The 14,726-nt window shown below is 50.6% G+C and overlaps 1 protein-coding gene across 15 annotated transcripts in view; it reads left to right on the top strand.

Moving 5' to 3' along the window:
• The window catches only part of INPP4A (inositol polyphosphate-4-phosphatase type I A), a 148,310-nt gene that overhangs the window by 118,928 nt on the left and 14,656 nt on the right, over positions 1 to 14,726 (top strand). For all 15 annotated transcript variants that reach the window (XM_037736934.1, XM_037736933.1, XM_017524048.2 and 12 more), the window contains 6 exons: positions 2,165 to 2,337; positions 3,331 to 3,454; positions 4,367 to 4,493; positions 4,755 to 4,895; positions 7,273 to 7,370; positions 11,459 to 11,571. In XM_037736934.1, the coding sequence (XP_037592862.1) occupies positions 2,165 to 2,337; positions 3,331 to 3,454; positions 4,367 to 4,493; positions 4,755 to 4,895; positions 7,273 to 7,370; positions 11,459 to 11,571 (776 nt within the window). The remainder of the gene's footprint in view (positions 1 to 2,164; positions 2,338 to 3,330; positions 3,455 to 4,366; positions 4,494 to 4,754; positions 4,896 to 7,272; positions 7,371 to 11,458; positions 11,572 to 14,726) is intronic.

Here is a 14,726-nt window from a genome sequence, read left to right as displayed (position 1 = left end):
CCCAGCTGAATTTTTGTATTTTTAGTAGAGACGGGGTTTCACCATGTTGACCAGGATGGTCTCGATCTCTTGACCTCGTGATCCACCCGCCTCGGCCTCCCAAAGTGCTGGGATTAAAGGCGTGAGCCACCGCGCCCGGCTAATTTTTGTATTTTTAGTAGAGATGGGGTTTCACCATGTTGGCCAGGATGGTCTCAACCTCTTGACCTCACTATCCACCCACCTCAGTCTCCCAAAGTGCTGAGATTATAGGCATGAGCCACCGTGCCCGGCCTACTACATTTTTTTTTTTTTTTCATTTTTTTCCTAATGTAGCAAAGCAATCATTCTCATAGGAATTTAGTTTAAAGAGAAATAGGCAAAGTGAAAAGGCTGTATGGAGAGAGCTTTCTTAGTCAAGTAAGACCATTTGTATATTTTGATCATTTTCAGGTTAAAATAATCATGATTTTTCATGATATGCATGATAGCTAGAAAAGCCAAGTAAAATTGACTACATTTGCTTTAAGAGCATGTACTTCTTAGTGAAGCGTAGTCTTAATGACTGCCTACCTTTCCCCAAATTGTTTGGCTACAAAAACCTGCTTGCCATTGGCATTTTTGACGGGCACTTCAAAAATTGGCATACATTCAACAGAATTCTTCAAAGAAACAAAAACACGGTCTCTGAGAACTTCGTGGAGGAAAGAGACTCGGACATTATCTAATGCCTCTCTCTCGTTTTATAAAAAAGGACCCACATGGCTGAGGGGTCGAGAACCTTGTCTGTGGTCACCACTGCTCAGCAGTGGCTGGGGCCAGGACCCAACATTTTCTACCTCTCAGTCCAGTATTCTTCGTCACCATGATTCATTTGCTAAGACCTCGCTGCTGTGGGCTTTCTAAATTTAAGCCTGCCTTTTTCATTACAGTTACAAATCCTGTCCACAAACACTTAGTGTGCCTGCATGTACAGTTAGGTCACCTCCAACTTCTGAGCTGCTACGTGTACTTCAAAATTTGCATTAACCAAACACTGTAGGGAATTCTTTTGCATGTTTCATGTATTTCTTCAGGTTTGTTTCTCAGTGAAGTGCTAACCATTTAGCTTGAGAGAACAGAGCCAAGCTGCCCTTCTCTCAGTCTCTGAGATTCTGTTTGTCTAAGACAGAGGTTACCCTCTAGCAGCCGCACAGCTCCCACAGCCCATGGCCTTCTTGAGTGCCATGATGTGGCCTGGTGCATACTGTGGCTCAAACCCTCACCCTGAGGGTGTGCACTGCCCGGGCTTCACTCCACAGCTTCTCACCATGTTTGGTGTGGTGGATTCACCGAGTGATGATGATCAAATGCCTATTTCTGGTCTTAGTGACCTGTTACAAATATAACCTTAATGAGAGCCTGTCTTCTCTTTTAAATGTCTTCTAAATAGGAAGGAAAAAGAGTCAAAACCCAAAATATCTTTCACCCTGTTTTTCTCCTTTGAGGTTCTATTTTTAAAACGTTGTTTTGGTACAGGGTCAAAGTTTCCCTATATTCCTAAAAGAAAACTAAGCTAAAAGAAAAAAATAGCACTGTGGAAGGAAGGTGGGGGCACGGAAAAAGTGAGTGCAAGAAGGGGCCGTCCTGAGGGCTGAAAACTCGGGAGCTGTGAGGAATAGTCCTCCTCCAGGTGTGCAAGATGGGAATTGAACACAGTTGCACACAAGACTGGGCAAGGGCAGAGAAGCCTCTGACTTGACTTCATACCCGGGTCAAGAGAAGGGAGCTTAGAGAATCTTTTGGTGTCCTTCCTCTCCGGCTGGAGGTGCTACAGTGCTGTGGAAGGAGATGGGTCTCTGTGGACAGAAGCATTTTCTGACTTTGTCATGACTTGCAGAAGCTTTTTTGTTATTTTTCTCCAGAGGCATTGTCTTGAGTATTTCTGTCCAGGGTCCCCAACAGGTTCCGGAGATCAGGCATGTGTTGGTGATACCGGAGTAGAACTGATGTTTGAGTTTGCTGGAAAGAGCTAGGCTAGAGGGCTAGAGACTGGGTTGGTTCCACCCAGAGCTAGAAGATGGGGTGGAGATGGGGGAGTGGGAAGACTGCAGTGGTTAGGGGCCAAGTGACTTGTTAAATTGCCAGAACCTAATTCTTAAAATCTCGCTTTCTCACTGTGATGACCCCTTCACTTGTGCCCCAGGTGAATGGAGTGAAGCCCTTTACCCGCTGCTGACCACTCTCACTGACTGTGTGGCCATGATGAGTGACAAGGCCAAGAAGGCCATGGTATTCCTGCTCATGCAGGACAGCGCGCCCACCATAGCCACCTACCTGAGCCTGCAGTACCGCCGTGACGTGGTCTTCTGCCAGACTGTAAGCCCCGGGAACACCCCAAGGGAGGCCACGAGCACCTCTCAGCTCAGAAAAGACAGGCTTAGGAAGCCCTTCCCTCTCACTTCACTTGTAAAAGACCCCAGATGGCCATAATTCCTACTGGTGGTTGCTTTAAAGGTTATTCAATAGAGAGGTCTAAATTTCAACATAGGCAGGAAAGCTACCCTGGCAGCCCATCCTTGCTTCTCCCAAGGAACTGGCACCTGCAGAGTCTGCCAATTTTGTGCCCAGGAGGTAGTGAGGGCATGAGTGGCGCAGGCTTCTTTGCTGCCTTTTGGTTTTTTACTGCACAGGAATTTAGTGAAGGCAACATGGGTGTTTGCTGTCGGTGCAAACATTGTTCATGAAACAGTAGGTGCCTTAGTGCTGTGGCTTGTTACAAGACTCATTGTTGAGAGAAGTGAAGCCTTGAAATTAATGAAACAAATTTAATAGTTTCCAGTAATCAAATTGGTAAAATGAATAGTGATTGGGGGTTGGGCTGGTTCTCTGCAGGTTCCCCCACCCATCCTGGGGAGTCCTGTTTCATCCCCCAGAAAATCTCCCAGTAGGGAAACTTTTGAGTGACCCTCTTGTCTCTCACTTCTGTCTTTTGCTGCGGTTAACTCAGTTTCCAGCTAGGGGTGGTATGGCTCTATGAGTAGATAGACCCTTTCACGTGAGTAATTAATTATGGGCTTCCACAACGTTCCAGCCCAGAAGTAACCCCAAGTATAGGTCAGGTCAGAAGCTGAGCCAAAACCACACTCACTTTGGGAACGACAGAAGTAGCAAGCCCAGAGTGTCAGGTGTCTTCCCAAGGCCAGGGCATGCCTCATCTGGGCTTCCAGAGGGACAACAGGTACCGCTGAAGCCCCTGTGAGCAGTGGCAGCAGAGGGAGGAGGGTGGGTGGGGTGGGGCTGTGCATGATCTGACTGCCATTTGGTGAGCAGGCATCTGACCCTGAACCACTTCACCCCATGCTCCCACAGCTGACTGCCCTCATCTGCGGCTTCATCATCAAGCTGAGGAACTGCCTGCATGACGATGGCTTCCTGCGGCAGCTGTACACCATTGGGCTGCTGGCCCAGTTCGAGAGCCTGCTGAGCACCTATGGTGAGGCACCCGGGTCAGGAGTGGGAGCCCCACTTGGTGTGTGGTTTCTATCCTTTCTTGCTAGGTATTTTTCTCACTATACCAGTAATGTGTGCTGATTGAAATAAATCCAAAATATATGACAATGGGCCAGATGGCAGTCCCAGCAGTTAGACACACACACACACACACACACACACACACACACACACACACACACCCCTTGGTTTGGCTTGCTGTTGTTTCTGGTTGAGGATGGATGCTAATTACTAACCAGTAAACTTCCTGTTGAACATTGGGTTGTTTCTGAAACATCAGTGCAGCAGTGGCATCTGTGCACAAGGCACTTGTGGGCCTGTTTCTGCAGCTACTGAATGACTGGAAGGAGAGTTGCTGGGTCAGAGGGTAAAAATATTTTTAAATTCAATAGATATTTCCAGATTGCCCTCCAAAAAGGCTCTCTTCTTCCTACCCTTGTTTATTATTTATTCCTTCTGAGAAGATGATAGCAAGTATTTGTTAAACTTTGGAAATTGAGGACATCGAATAGATATCAAGCCCTGTGTTATGGGAGGGTCTAGCCACAGCAAAGCTGCTTTAGCATCTCTCTTTCTGTGTTTCAAGAGCTGGCTTTGTTTTCTGCGTTTATGTATTTCTGTATCCCTCTCTGCTGTCCTGTGCTTGCCCAAGAAAGGGTGGGAAATGATGGCGTGTGTTTCCACCAGCTGCATGTTTTGATGTGGCTATGGGATTTCAGTAGCGCTATTGACTCACAGAGGGGCAAGTTGCAGGGGAAGAAGCTCCCCCTCCACCAGAGCCACACCTGGCACCCCTCCTGTTACAGCCAGGCCTGAGCTTGGCGCCTTCTGCCAAGACTCTGGGGAGAGTAGCAGGGCCCTCTGCTTGACAGCCCCGCCCATCTCTCATGTCCAGGTGAGGAGCTGGCAATGCTGGAGGACATGAGCCTTGGGATCATGGACTTAAGGAACGTGACCTTCAAAGTTACTCAGGCCGCTTCCAGCGCCTCCGTGGACATGCTGCCCGTCATCACAGGAAATCGGTAGAGTGTTGGTTTAATTCTCTGAGCCAGAGAACAGTTTCCATGTTTGGTTATCTCAGGGAATGTGCTCTTACTTCTGAATTTTTTTAATCCTATTTCATTCTATTAAATGCTCTGATTACAGCCCCCTACTGCCACTCCCTTAAAGGTCTGTGGTTGGCAGTTTGGCCATCACTGAGCCAGAGGGCCAGCCCAGGCACTGTGGTCTGCTCGGTGGCCCTCTGGCTTCACACTGCTCTCCCTCTCTCTGCCTTTTTCCAGCGACGGGTTTAATGTGCGGGTCCCTCTGCCCGGCCCGCTGTTTGATGCCCTGCCCCGGGAGATCCAGAGCGGCATGCTGCTGCGGGTGCAACCCGTCCTCTTCAACGTGGGCATCAATGAGCAGCAGACGCTGGCTGAGAGGTGCGTGCTGGCCCCTTGGGGCTATGGGGGTGCAGCAGCCCTGGAGATGATGCAGAAAACGTACTTAGCCCTCTTCAGGCTCCAAGTGCTGGGCAGATTTTGTCATCCTTCCTTCCTTTGGTTATGTGTACACATTTTCATCATGACCATGTACCTGACACTGAGGTGGTCTTTGTCCTCAGAGACTCAACTGATGGGAGAGAGAGACATGGATGTAATGATGAACACAGATACAGGGCATTGTGGGATTCCCGAGTAGGTCACCCAGCGAGATCTAAGAGGTCTGTTGAAGGCTTCTTGGAGTTGCAGAGGATGGGGTTTTGAAGTATGAGTAGGAGTTAGATGATGAGATAAAGGGTAGAGGTATCAGATTAAGAAGACTGAACAATGGCCTAGTGGGGAAAAATAGCATGCAGGCCGGGGGCATCAAGTTCCAGGCAGGGATTGGCAGGTGGGGGTAGACAGGGTCTGTGTACCAGGCTGAGACTCATGTTTGAACCTAAAGGCTTACACCTTGTAAACTGCCTTCCAGGATCACTTGCCTCACTGCAGAGGGGAGTTGTGTGTGCCTGTGTGTGTACATGTGTGTGAGGAGATAGGGTAGATTGGCTATATGTACCCTACACTGGCCTTCTACACTAGTAAAAGGGATATCTTAGACAATAAATGACAATACAGGAAACATTCTCATAAGATATCTGTTTAGACTAATCTACACACATCACATTATCTTCATGTGATGTGTGTAATATCTTAAAGTACTTTCCGTGAGGGAAATTTGGTCTCCAGAACAATATGCCATATTCCTGCTGGGCCTTCTGATGTCCAGCCCCAGTGGTTGATGTCCATTGACGCCTAGATGTAGAGTCATCCCAACTTGGGAAATATGCTGGGAGATGCTGAACTTTCAGTGGGGCAGGACACGATCAGATTTACTTTTAAATAGGTCATTTTGCTGTCATGTGCCGGGAGGAGATGAAGGGGACAAGTGTGAGGAGGAGGCTACTGACAGGAATCCAGACCAGAGGTGGGAACCTGGATCAGGGCCGGGGAAGTGTTGGTGTTCTGCAAAGGGGCAGGCTGGGGAACTGTTTAAGTGGTCAGTGGAAGGGTCTGGTCTTCAGTGGGGCTGAGGTTGAGTGGTAGGAGAGTATACCAGACAGACCCACACACTGAGCTCATAAACTAGCAGGAGGGTTATGTCCAGGGGCAGGTGGTGAGCTGGGTTTAGGCTGAGGGCCCAGAAAGCAAAGCCCCAAAGGTGTAAGCAGAGCTGGAGGAGCCTATGCCAGGGAGAGGCGCAGCCTCACTGGAGCCCCCGCAGGGAGATGGCCCAGGAAAGGTAGAATGATGGTGCCTGCATCCAATAGCTGCAGATCCCAGGGACTTGCAGGAGCAGTTTCTGGAGGGGGTTGAGGCAGGGCCAGGTGCAGTGAGCAGAAGGGAGAGTGGAGGATGCAACACAGAACAGAGATGATTTGCAAAGAGCAGGGTCTCTGCTTTATTCCTTCATTGGCCCAGATGTCGCTGGCATGCTGTGCTTGTTTATAAGCTGATGGGAGAGTCCTCAAAGGGGAGGCCACAGGCCCAGGGGCAGGGATGGCCCCCGAGGGAGCAGACGCCTAGAGAAAAGGCCATTGTGGGCACCAGGGTGGATGGGCTGGGACTCACAGGAGGGAGTCCTGCCCTCTGAGGGATGCTCTAGGGCCACAAAGAAGCTGATGCTCAGAAGGGCCCTCAGCAGGGACGTGTGGGACTGCACTGGGGCCCAGGACCTGGACTTTAGAGGATGCATTTTCTAATGACCACCTTGTGCCTTCCTGGCAGGTGACATTCCACAGCCTTGTTTCTTAGGCATTTGGCACATGCTCGCTTGCAGCACACAGGTGTAATCAGGGTGAACTGCAACAATGAGGAAAGGGCAAGGGTTTCATGGTTAGTCCTGCAGGGACCGGCAGCCAGGCATGTTCATTCTGCAGATGGAGAGTGACTTCAGATTGGAATATAGGGCTGCAGCCTCACCTCCCAGCCATACCTCACTGCTGTCCCCCTTCCTAAGTGCCTCAGACAGGAGGAGATCAGGGACTCTGAGCCAAACGGCCATGGTGGGGCTCCTGCGCTGCACAGGATCTGTACGAGATTGTGGTCTGATCATTTCTCAGGCACGCCTGTAACAGTGACACATGATTCCTGCCAATGAAATGTATTTAAACCGATCAGTTGCCTTTATGCTTGGAAGAAGGAGAGTGGCTTAGAATTAAGATATGCACAGTAAATGTTTGAGAGAGTCAGCATTGTTAGCTTTCATGCAGTTGTGTTCGTGTTAGAAGAAAGTGACATATTAGCCAACTAATGGCATCCCTTATAACCTCCCAAGGTTTGGCGATACATCTTTACAAGAAGTCATCAATGTGGAGAGTTTGGTGCGGTTAAATTCCTACTTTGAGCAGTTTAAGGAAGTTTTGCCTGAGGATTGTAAGTATTTCTTCAGTCATGGTAGGTTTCACTTACTCATCTTTTTATCAGTTTGGATGTCTGAGCTCTGGCTTGCCATGCCTCTGTAAGTGCAGTCCCAGAGGGACTGGCAGTCAGATACTGTTCCTTCTCTCCCTAAACACACACATAGAAAGAGAAGCTTCCCTTAGCTGTGGTCCTCCTTCATCTCTTTGCTGTTGATTCTCTACTAGCCTGTGTGACATGGCTCCTTCCCATGCTGTCGTAGTCACTGACATTCGATGTGTTTGGTGGCACTCATCATGCACCTGCTGGTAGGGCTTGGGGGATCACAGGCAGGACTCACCCTTGGCCAGGTGTGCGGCCCATGCACCACCCTCTCTGATGCTTAGAGAGGAAGATGTGGGGCCGACCTTGCTGCGTGTTTGGGAGCAAGATGGCCCCATCTCGGCATCTCCTGGAAGCAGTGGAGATGCTGGCAGTAGTCTCTCTGCATGCCCCTCAGTGAAGACACTGCAGCAAGGGCTCTGTAGCCACAGAACTCGGGAACCCAGAGCTGCACTGCACTGTCTACATGTAGAATTCCCTCTCAAATTCAACCGAGTGAATGTTCCCTGAGGACCTGCTGTGTGTAAAGTGCTAGAAGATCCCATGATGAATGAAGGGTAGACCCTGCCTTGGAGAGAAAGCTGGTCCCAGAGTGCCCGCCTCTCTGTGCAGGCCCTGCCGTAGCCACTAGGGGGCACCACACAGCCAAAGGTGTCGTCCCCACTGCGTTACACTACTGTCCTCTGATGGGGGTTTCCAAAGAGGAAACCCATGTTGGCTGGGCTTTGAATTGGGCAGGCTTCATCTGCATCCTGTACAGTAGACCTTAGAGTTTAGAGATAGTCAAACAGCCATGCTGGTGAACCTTCACAGGTCACAGATGTGCCAGGCACCGGGTTGGGCTCTATACACACTTCCACACTGAACCACAACAGCCCTATGGGTTGGTGTTAGGATCCATGTCCAGATGAAGAAAGGGGTGCCTGGCTCTGAAGCCCATGTGCTTGGATTGTGGCTGAAGCCATCCTTCTAGGAGACACTGAAGCCAAACACTCGGGGCTGGGCCAGGGAGTCTGGCTTCAGTGGTGTTCAGCAGGGAAGCAGTGGGGAAAAAGCTGCCTCTTTGCAGGTTTATCTAACGAATGTGTGATTGGCTTGGAAGAGGGGAGGCAAGCCACTGCTGGCCAGAGTGAGGCTGTGACACTTCAGATAAGATGTTGTTTCACTCTGACTCCAGCCTGGTAGTGACAGTGGGTGTGGAGAGAGGGACGAGCCATTAGGAGGGTTTGGGCTGAAGATGCGCTCCTCCGCGGCCACGTGCAAAACTGGGGAGATAAGGGCTTTGCCTGCTGGGAGAGCTGATGGATCTGGCGCTGGACGAGGATGCTGGAATTGGCAGTAGCAGCAAGGGCCACCGCACCGACGAGAGAGACACAGGGCTGCAGGGGAGGGTGAGCTCAGCACTGGCCCCAGCTGAGCTGATATGGGCAAATGACCCATGAGGAGTGCCGATGTGAAGCCACAGAGCGAGCCCTTTTATGGTTCAGGCCACTGAGTGGCAAGACAAGAAGGGACTGGAACAGCATCTGGAGGGGCCCTTGCTTCTAGGGACAGAGAGGGAAAAGGGATTCAACAGAAGGCCAGAGAGAGCATCACAGGCTAGCAGGAAGAAGGCAGGAGCCTGGAGGGTGTGGGGTGCTGCTGGACTCTGGATGTGTGGATGAGGAGCTGCTGGTGATCTCTCCCGGACAGTCTCACTGTGGTGGGGACTGGACCGGGGATCAAGGGGTGATGAAATGGCACTGCTTTTGAATGGACCACTCTGTCCCAAAGACTGTCAGTGACTTGAGGGATGGGGCAGTGGGCAGCTGGGACATACCTTGGAGATGCAGGGGACATGGGAGTGTTCAAAGGCCTGAGGGAAGGTACCAGAGAACTCACAGGACTGGAAGACGTGAGAGGATGGCAGAGTCACAGACCAGGCCCTGGAGCAGGCAGGCAGAGGGTGCCTTTGCAGGGAGGGAAGGAAGGAATAGAGGAGATAGGGACACGAATGGAGGAAATACCGGGTGCTCAGGTTGGGTGGCCTCAGTTTCCTCAGTAAAACAGGTGTTCTTGTCCTGCTCAACATGAGAGGTGAGCATGAAACCGGGGCCTTGAGGGGAGTGGAGGTAACTGGCACAGATGCAGAGAGCCTGGAAACATACAGATGCCTGGGCCCTACTCCAGAGTGTGGTGGGCAGGGCCTGGGCATAACTCCCCAGGTGGTTCCTGTGTGCCACAGCCAGGGTGATAAACATGACGTTAAGTCAAGGTCCTGCGAGGACTTGGCAGCTGAAGACCGTCAGTGCCGTGGACAGTGGAGCTGTTAAGAAGGTGTCCTTATCCTCTTCAGCAGGGATCGGAGTTAACACAGCATATTTGTCCACACTTGCTGCAAGCCGGACCCCCTACTACCCACTTTATGTGGATTCTCTAATCTGATCCCTGCAGCAGCCCTGGGAAATAGGCATCAGTTCCACACCCACTTGGCAGATGAGGAAACTGAGCCATGGAGGGAAAGTCTCCCCAGGAGCTGGGCCAAGCCCAGGCATCACCTTATCTTCTGATTGGTGTAGGGGAGAGGATGGGCCCACCCGCAGGGCTGGCCAGGGAGCCACAAAGTGAGCAGGGAGGGAGTAGGGGGCATGTACTGAGGCCGGGAGGAGTGGGAATGACGAGCAGCTGCAGTAAGTAGGAAGGGGTAATTTGTGCTCAGCGCCTTGGCAGCTGGGCAGTCCCCAGGGTCGGGAAGCCATAGACAGTGAGGGCCCAGGACAGGCGAGGCCTCTGGAAGCAGAGCAGCCAGGCTGGACCGCACAGGCAGGAGCCAACTGACTGGACTATGACCCAGGAAGCTGGGGCAGAGGCAGCCAGGTACCCTTCCCCCCAGGAGTATGTCTGGTCTATGAGGCTGAGGAGATGGAGCCCACCAGCTGAATACCCCCAAACTTTGCATGGTTCCTCAGTGGACAGGTATTCATTAAAGTAGGCGCTGCAGGGACAGCCAGCAAGAAGCCACAGTGCAGATGTGAAGCCACAGGTGAGATGATGCTGTCTCCGCCAGAGGGCGAATGTCCTGACCCAGCTAGGCTCCCCTCCTCTGGGGTTCCACAGCTTCCGTCTGGGCTGATGCTGGCTTTCTGTCTCTCTGTCTCTGCCCTGGCCCCTGACGGGTGTGGTGCAGAGCACTCAGCAGCAACGTGAAGTAATTAGCACACGACCTGTGTACACCAGGGCAAGGCTGTTTGGTGGAAACCAGGTGTGCAGTTAGATCCCAAATGCCATGTACTTAGTTTGGCTTTGGAGATTTCAGTGCTGTGGCTGTTTTACTTAGCCATGACCTTTAGACTCTTCTCTTTGTCTTTGGTAATCCCAGTGTTTGAAAATCCCAGAGTACCTTTTGGTAGTGGTTGATTTTTTTCTCAGTTTTGTCTGGGGTTTCTCGGTAAGGTGACTTGATGGATCTTCAGGCCCAAGGGATCCTGGAAGGGCCTGGAGACTGCCAGAGTTGAGGAGGAGCTGTTAGGATGTGCAAGCAGGGGCAGCGTGGGCCAAGGGCCCCCTGGAGGAGGCTGCGCTTTCCAGATCCCTCCCAAGGTTTCCAGGCCTCCTTGATGGCCCAGACCCACTGCACCAGTTTCTTCCATCCTGGGGAAGTTTTGAAGACCAGCTGGATCCCCCTCACTCCCTCCTAACTCCCTCATGTGGGAGGGGTGTGGGAGGCAATGGGTATTTACAAGAAGTCCTGTAGGTGATGTGGCCATTCCCATCCCTCAGAAGAGCTGAAGGGAGATGAAGGAATTGTCCTTTGAAGGTAGCACTAAAATGGCAGTGAAAGAAATTAAGTGCTCACCACATCAGCAGCCAAGTCTTATCCCCAAACACCTCCATCCCTTCTTCAACTGGGAACTTGTCATTTTACCAGTTTGTGCCACAGCAGTTCACTTGGGTGGGCTCCCTCTGTCGGGGGAAGTTCCTGGGTGCAGCACCCACTCCCATGGACTCCTTTTCTCTTCCAGGCCTGCCTCGGTCTCGCAGTCAGACGTGCCTGCCAGAGCTGCTACGGTTTCTGGGTCAGAACGTGCATGCCCGGAAGAATAAGAACGTCGACATTCTCTGGCAAGCTGCTGAGGTACTGTTATAGAGAGGAAAGGGAGAAAAGGAGGCTATTGCTATGCCCACTACCAAAGGTCAGACAGGAACATTACAAAGTAGAATCTCAGGAGGGAGAGCAGATCTCTCCGTACTGGTAGAAGAAGGAATCGCTGAGTACATTCCAAAGCTCTGGAAGAGACTGAACAGTTCACAGAGTCCATTCCTTTGGGGCTGCCTGAATTCTGAAAAGCTTGACACAGTCCATCCCTTGAGGCATTTAGTAGCCAGGCTGATGACAGTTGTCACCCTAGAAGCCTGGCAATCGATACCAGCTGAAGCCCACTATCTATTGCATCTTTTAATAGGGTCAGAAGGAGGCCATGTGACCTTTCAGGTCTCTTTAAGCCATCTTTATTGTACATTGTGCTTCTGATCTCATTTTCCCAAGCACTTACCCTGCTCATATTTTCTTCTAAGTTTATATATACTTAGGATTCCAAGCTGCTGCTCTGAGCCTGGGTATCAGAGCAATTTCGTAGCTGGTTGTTCACTCACGCTTAAAGAGGGGTGAGGTTAATTCTTCTCCACAGCAGCAAAACCTGCCCAGCACTGGAACTTGGGCACACATAGCCCCCAGTGGTGTTCCTGATCCCTGCCTGGGCCCTAGGAGAGGGGTGGTGAACCCAAGAAGGAAGTGGTACTGCTCTGCCCACCGCACCTCGGCCACCGTGCCTCGCTGCAGAGCCCGAGCAGCAGAGGGTCAGCCCTCCACAGCTTCCCCAAGCATCTCACTCTGAAGCATGCCTCTCCGTCTAGTCAGGAAGGTGCTCTCTCGGCCCCAAGTCTCTTCCACAGCAGCAGATGGTCTCAGCTGCTCACGGTGCTTGGCCGCCACTTCGGGTTGGTTATTAGTCCTATGTTCAAGCCTGGCTTCCTGAAGCCACACTTTTTGAACGTGCCCCACATTCTGGCTTTGTTAACAGTTGTGGCTGCTGATACCGTTCTGTTGAATTAAACTTTAAAGAGTGAACATTCCCCTGCATTTTTTCGAGTGCCTCAGCTGTTCAAACTTTGTCCTCATGGAAAGCATGGGATGCGTCAATCTGCAGGTCTCCCCACTCTGGGCCAGGCTGCCCTCTAAACCTTTCATTATAACGAACACATTTTGGAGCACCAAGTGACAGGAAGTTCGGCAGGTTTCTCCGGCCTCATTTTTCAGGTATCCTCTTGGTTTTGGAGCCTCATGTGGCATTGGGGGTCTCTGCAGCAGAGCAGAGGGGCTTACTACTTTTATTTTTTCTGGGGGGTTGCTAAACCTCCCTGCCCAGGCTGTGACAGCCTTTTACCTAAGTACCTTAAGAGATTTCATATGAAGAGCAAGCCTTTCCCACATAACATTGAAGAATACAGAGGGTGGCCAGGTGTGGTGGCTCACACCTGTAATCCCAGCACTTTGGAAGGCCGAGGCAGGTGAATCACCTGAGGTCAGGAGTTCAAGACCAGCCTGGCCAACATGGTGAAACTCCGTCTCTACTAAAAATACAAAACTTAGTCGGGCGTGGTGGTCGGTACCTGTAATTTCAGCTACTTGGAGGCTGAGGCAGGAGAATCGCTTGAACCTGGGAGGTGGAGGTTGCAGTGAGCTGAGACTGCACCACTGCACTCCAGCCTGGGTGACAGAGCAAGACTCTATCTCAAAAAAGAAAAAATAAACAAAACCAAGCAAACAAACAACAACAACAACAAAAAAAAAAAGAATGCAGAGGGTGACACAGCTAGGTCTCTGAACAGTGGTGGGGGATGTGTACTCTGATTCATTCTCCTTAGAATAAACACACAGGCAGCTTTACAGACATGCGATGCAGAGACCTTGTGCATACCTTGTTTGGGAACTGTGGTTCTTCTTGTCTATTGCCATATAATAGAAAAATCATTAAGTATAGGGACACTTGACCATGCCCTGTCACCAGAACAGAAAAGCTGTCTATCAAGTCCTGTATTTTTTGTTCCCAATAGAGACCTAAAGGTATACAAGCATGAGTGTAGAGGTGGAAGTCTCTCAGAGACCCTCTGCTGTATCCATTCTCATATTGTCCACCAAACCCCAGGCATCCCCTGGGGATAAGTGGTTGTGGGGCCGCAGTGCCAGCCACTCAGGTACTGCATCTTTCCAACCCCAATTTGATCAGAGCTGCTCTTTTTTCTGGCTCCTGTTTCTTTCTGTTTGCATGTATGAACAAAGGGTCCCTGGCTAAATAGCTGGAATATCTTTAGTCAGGTCTAAGCCCATATCTCATGGATGAGGAGACGCAGCAGTGCACCAGAAGTGGCTGATGGCCTTCTGGAATGGTAGCCTGGCACTGCAGTGCCCTCTTGGGCAAGGATGCATCACTGGCCACCCCTGCCTGCCTTTCAGACCCTCATATTAGCTCTGGATGCAGGATCTATGAATTTAAAGCTTTTTGAAACCTATAGTTCCAGCTTCCGCCATGTGTTTGGGTCATGTACTCTACAGCCCCCAGAATTTAGTGCACATACCAAGTTCACTCTTGCTTTGTCAGTTACAACTTTACAAATTTGATTAATTCACTCCTCATTAGTGTAGGATCTGCTTTATCTGCTTAGGGTCTGTTGCTTTTTCTTTTTTTCTTTCTTTTGGTCTGTTCTCAAAAGAAGCCTATTCTCCTTCTGATGGTCTTGCCTGAATAATGGGTCTTTTCTGTTTTGTCTCTCTCTGGACAAGGTTCTTAGCACTGTACCATATTCATGTCTAGTGGTGATCCTGCTAGTGACTGGCATGCTCTTTGGCTTTGCTGGCCTGACAAGCAGGTTTTGTGCCATCTTCAGGAGTTGACAAGACACTGATATTTTCCTGGCATACAACAGATACCTGGAGCCCACCATCATACTACTTGGATGATGTTTCATTAAATACCAGCCTTGCTGTCATAGTGCAGTATCTGATAAGGTGCATAGTCCTTTATCTGAAGCCCTTGTGGCCAGATGTTTTGGAATGCACAGGTTTTCAGATTTTAGAAAGTACTATGGTACACAGTCGGTGTTCTTATATGTAAGTAATATGGTGCTGGCCGGGCGCGGTGGCTCACGCCTGTAATCCCAGCACTTTGGGAGGCCGAGGCGGGTGGATCACGAGGTCAAGAGATCGAGACCATCCTGGTCAACATGGTGAAA

The sequence above is a fragment of the Cebus imitator genome, unplaced genomic scaffold (assembly GCF_001604975.1).
Source record: "Cebus imitator isolate Cc_AM_T3 unplaced genomic scaffold, Cebus_imitator-1.0 Scaffold31, whole genome shotgun sequence".
NCBI lineage: Eukaryota > Metazoa > Chordata > Mammalia > Primates > Cebidae > Cebus > Cebus imitator.
The sequence above is the reverse complement of the archived record's forward strand: the minus strand, read 5'-3'. Positions and strand labels throughout refer to the sequence as shown.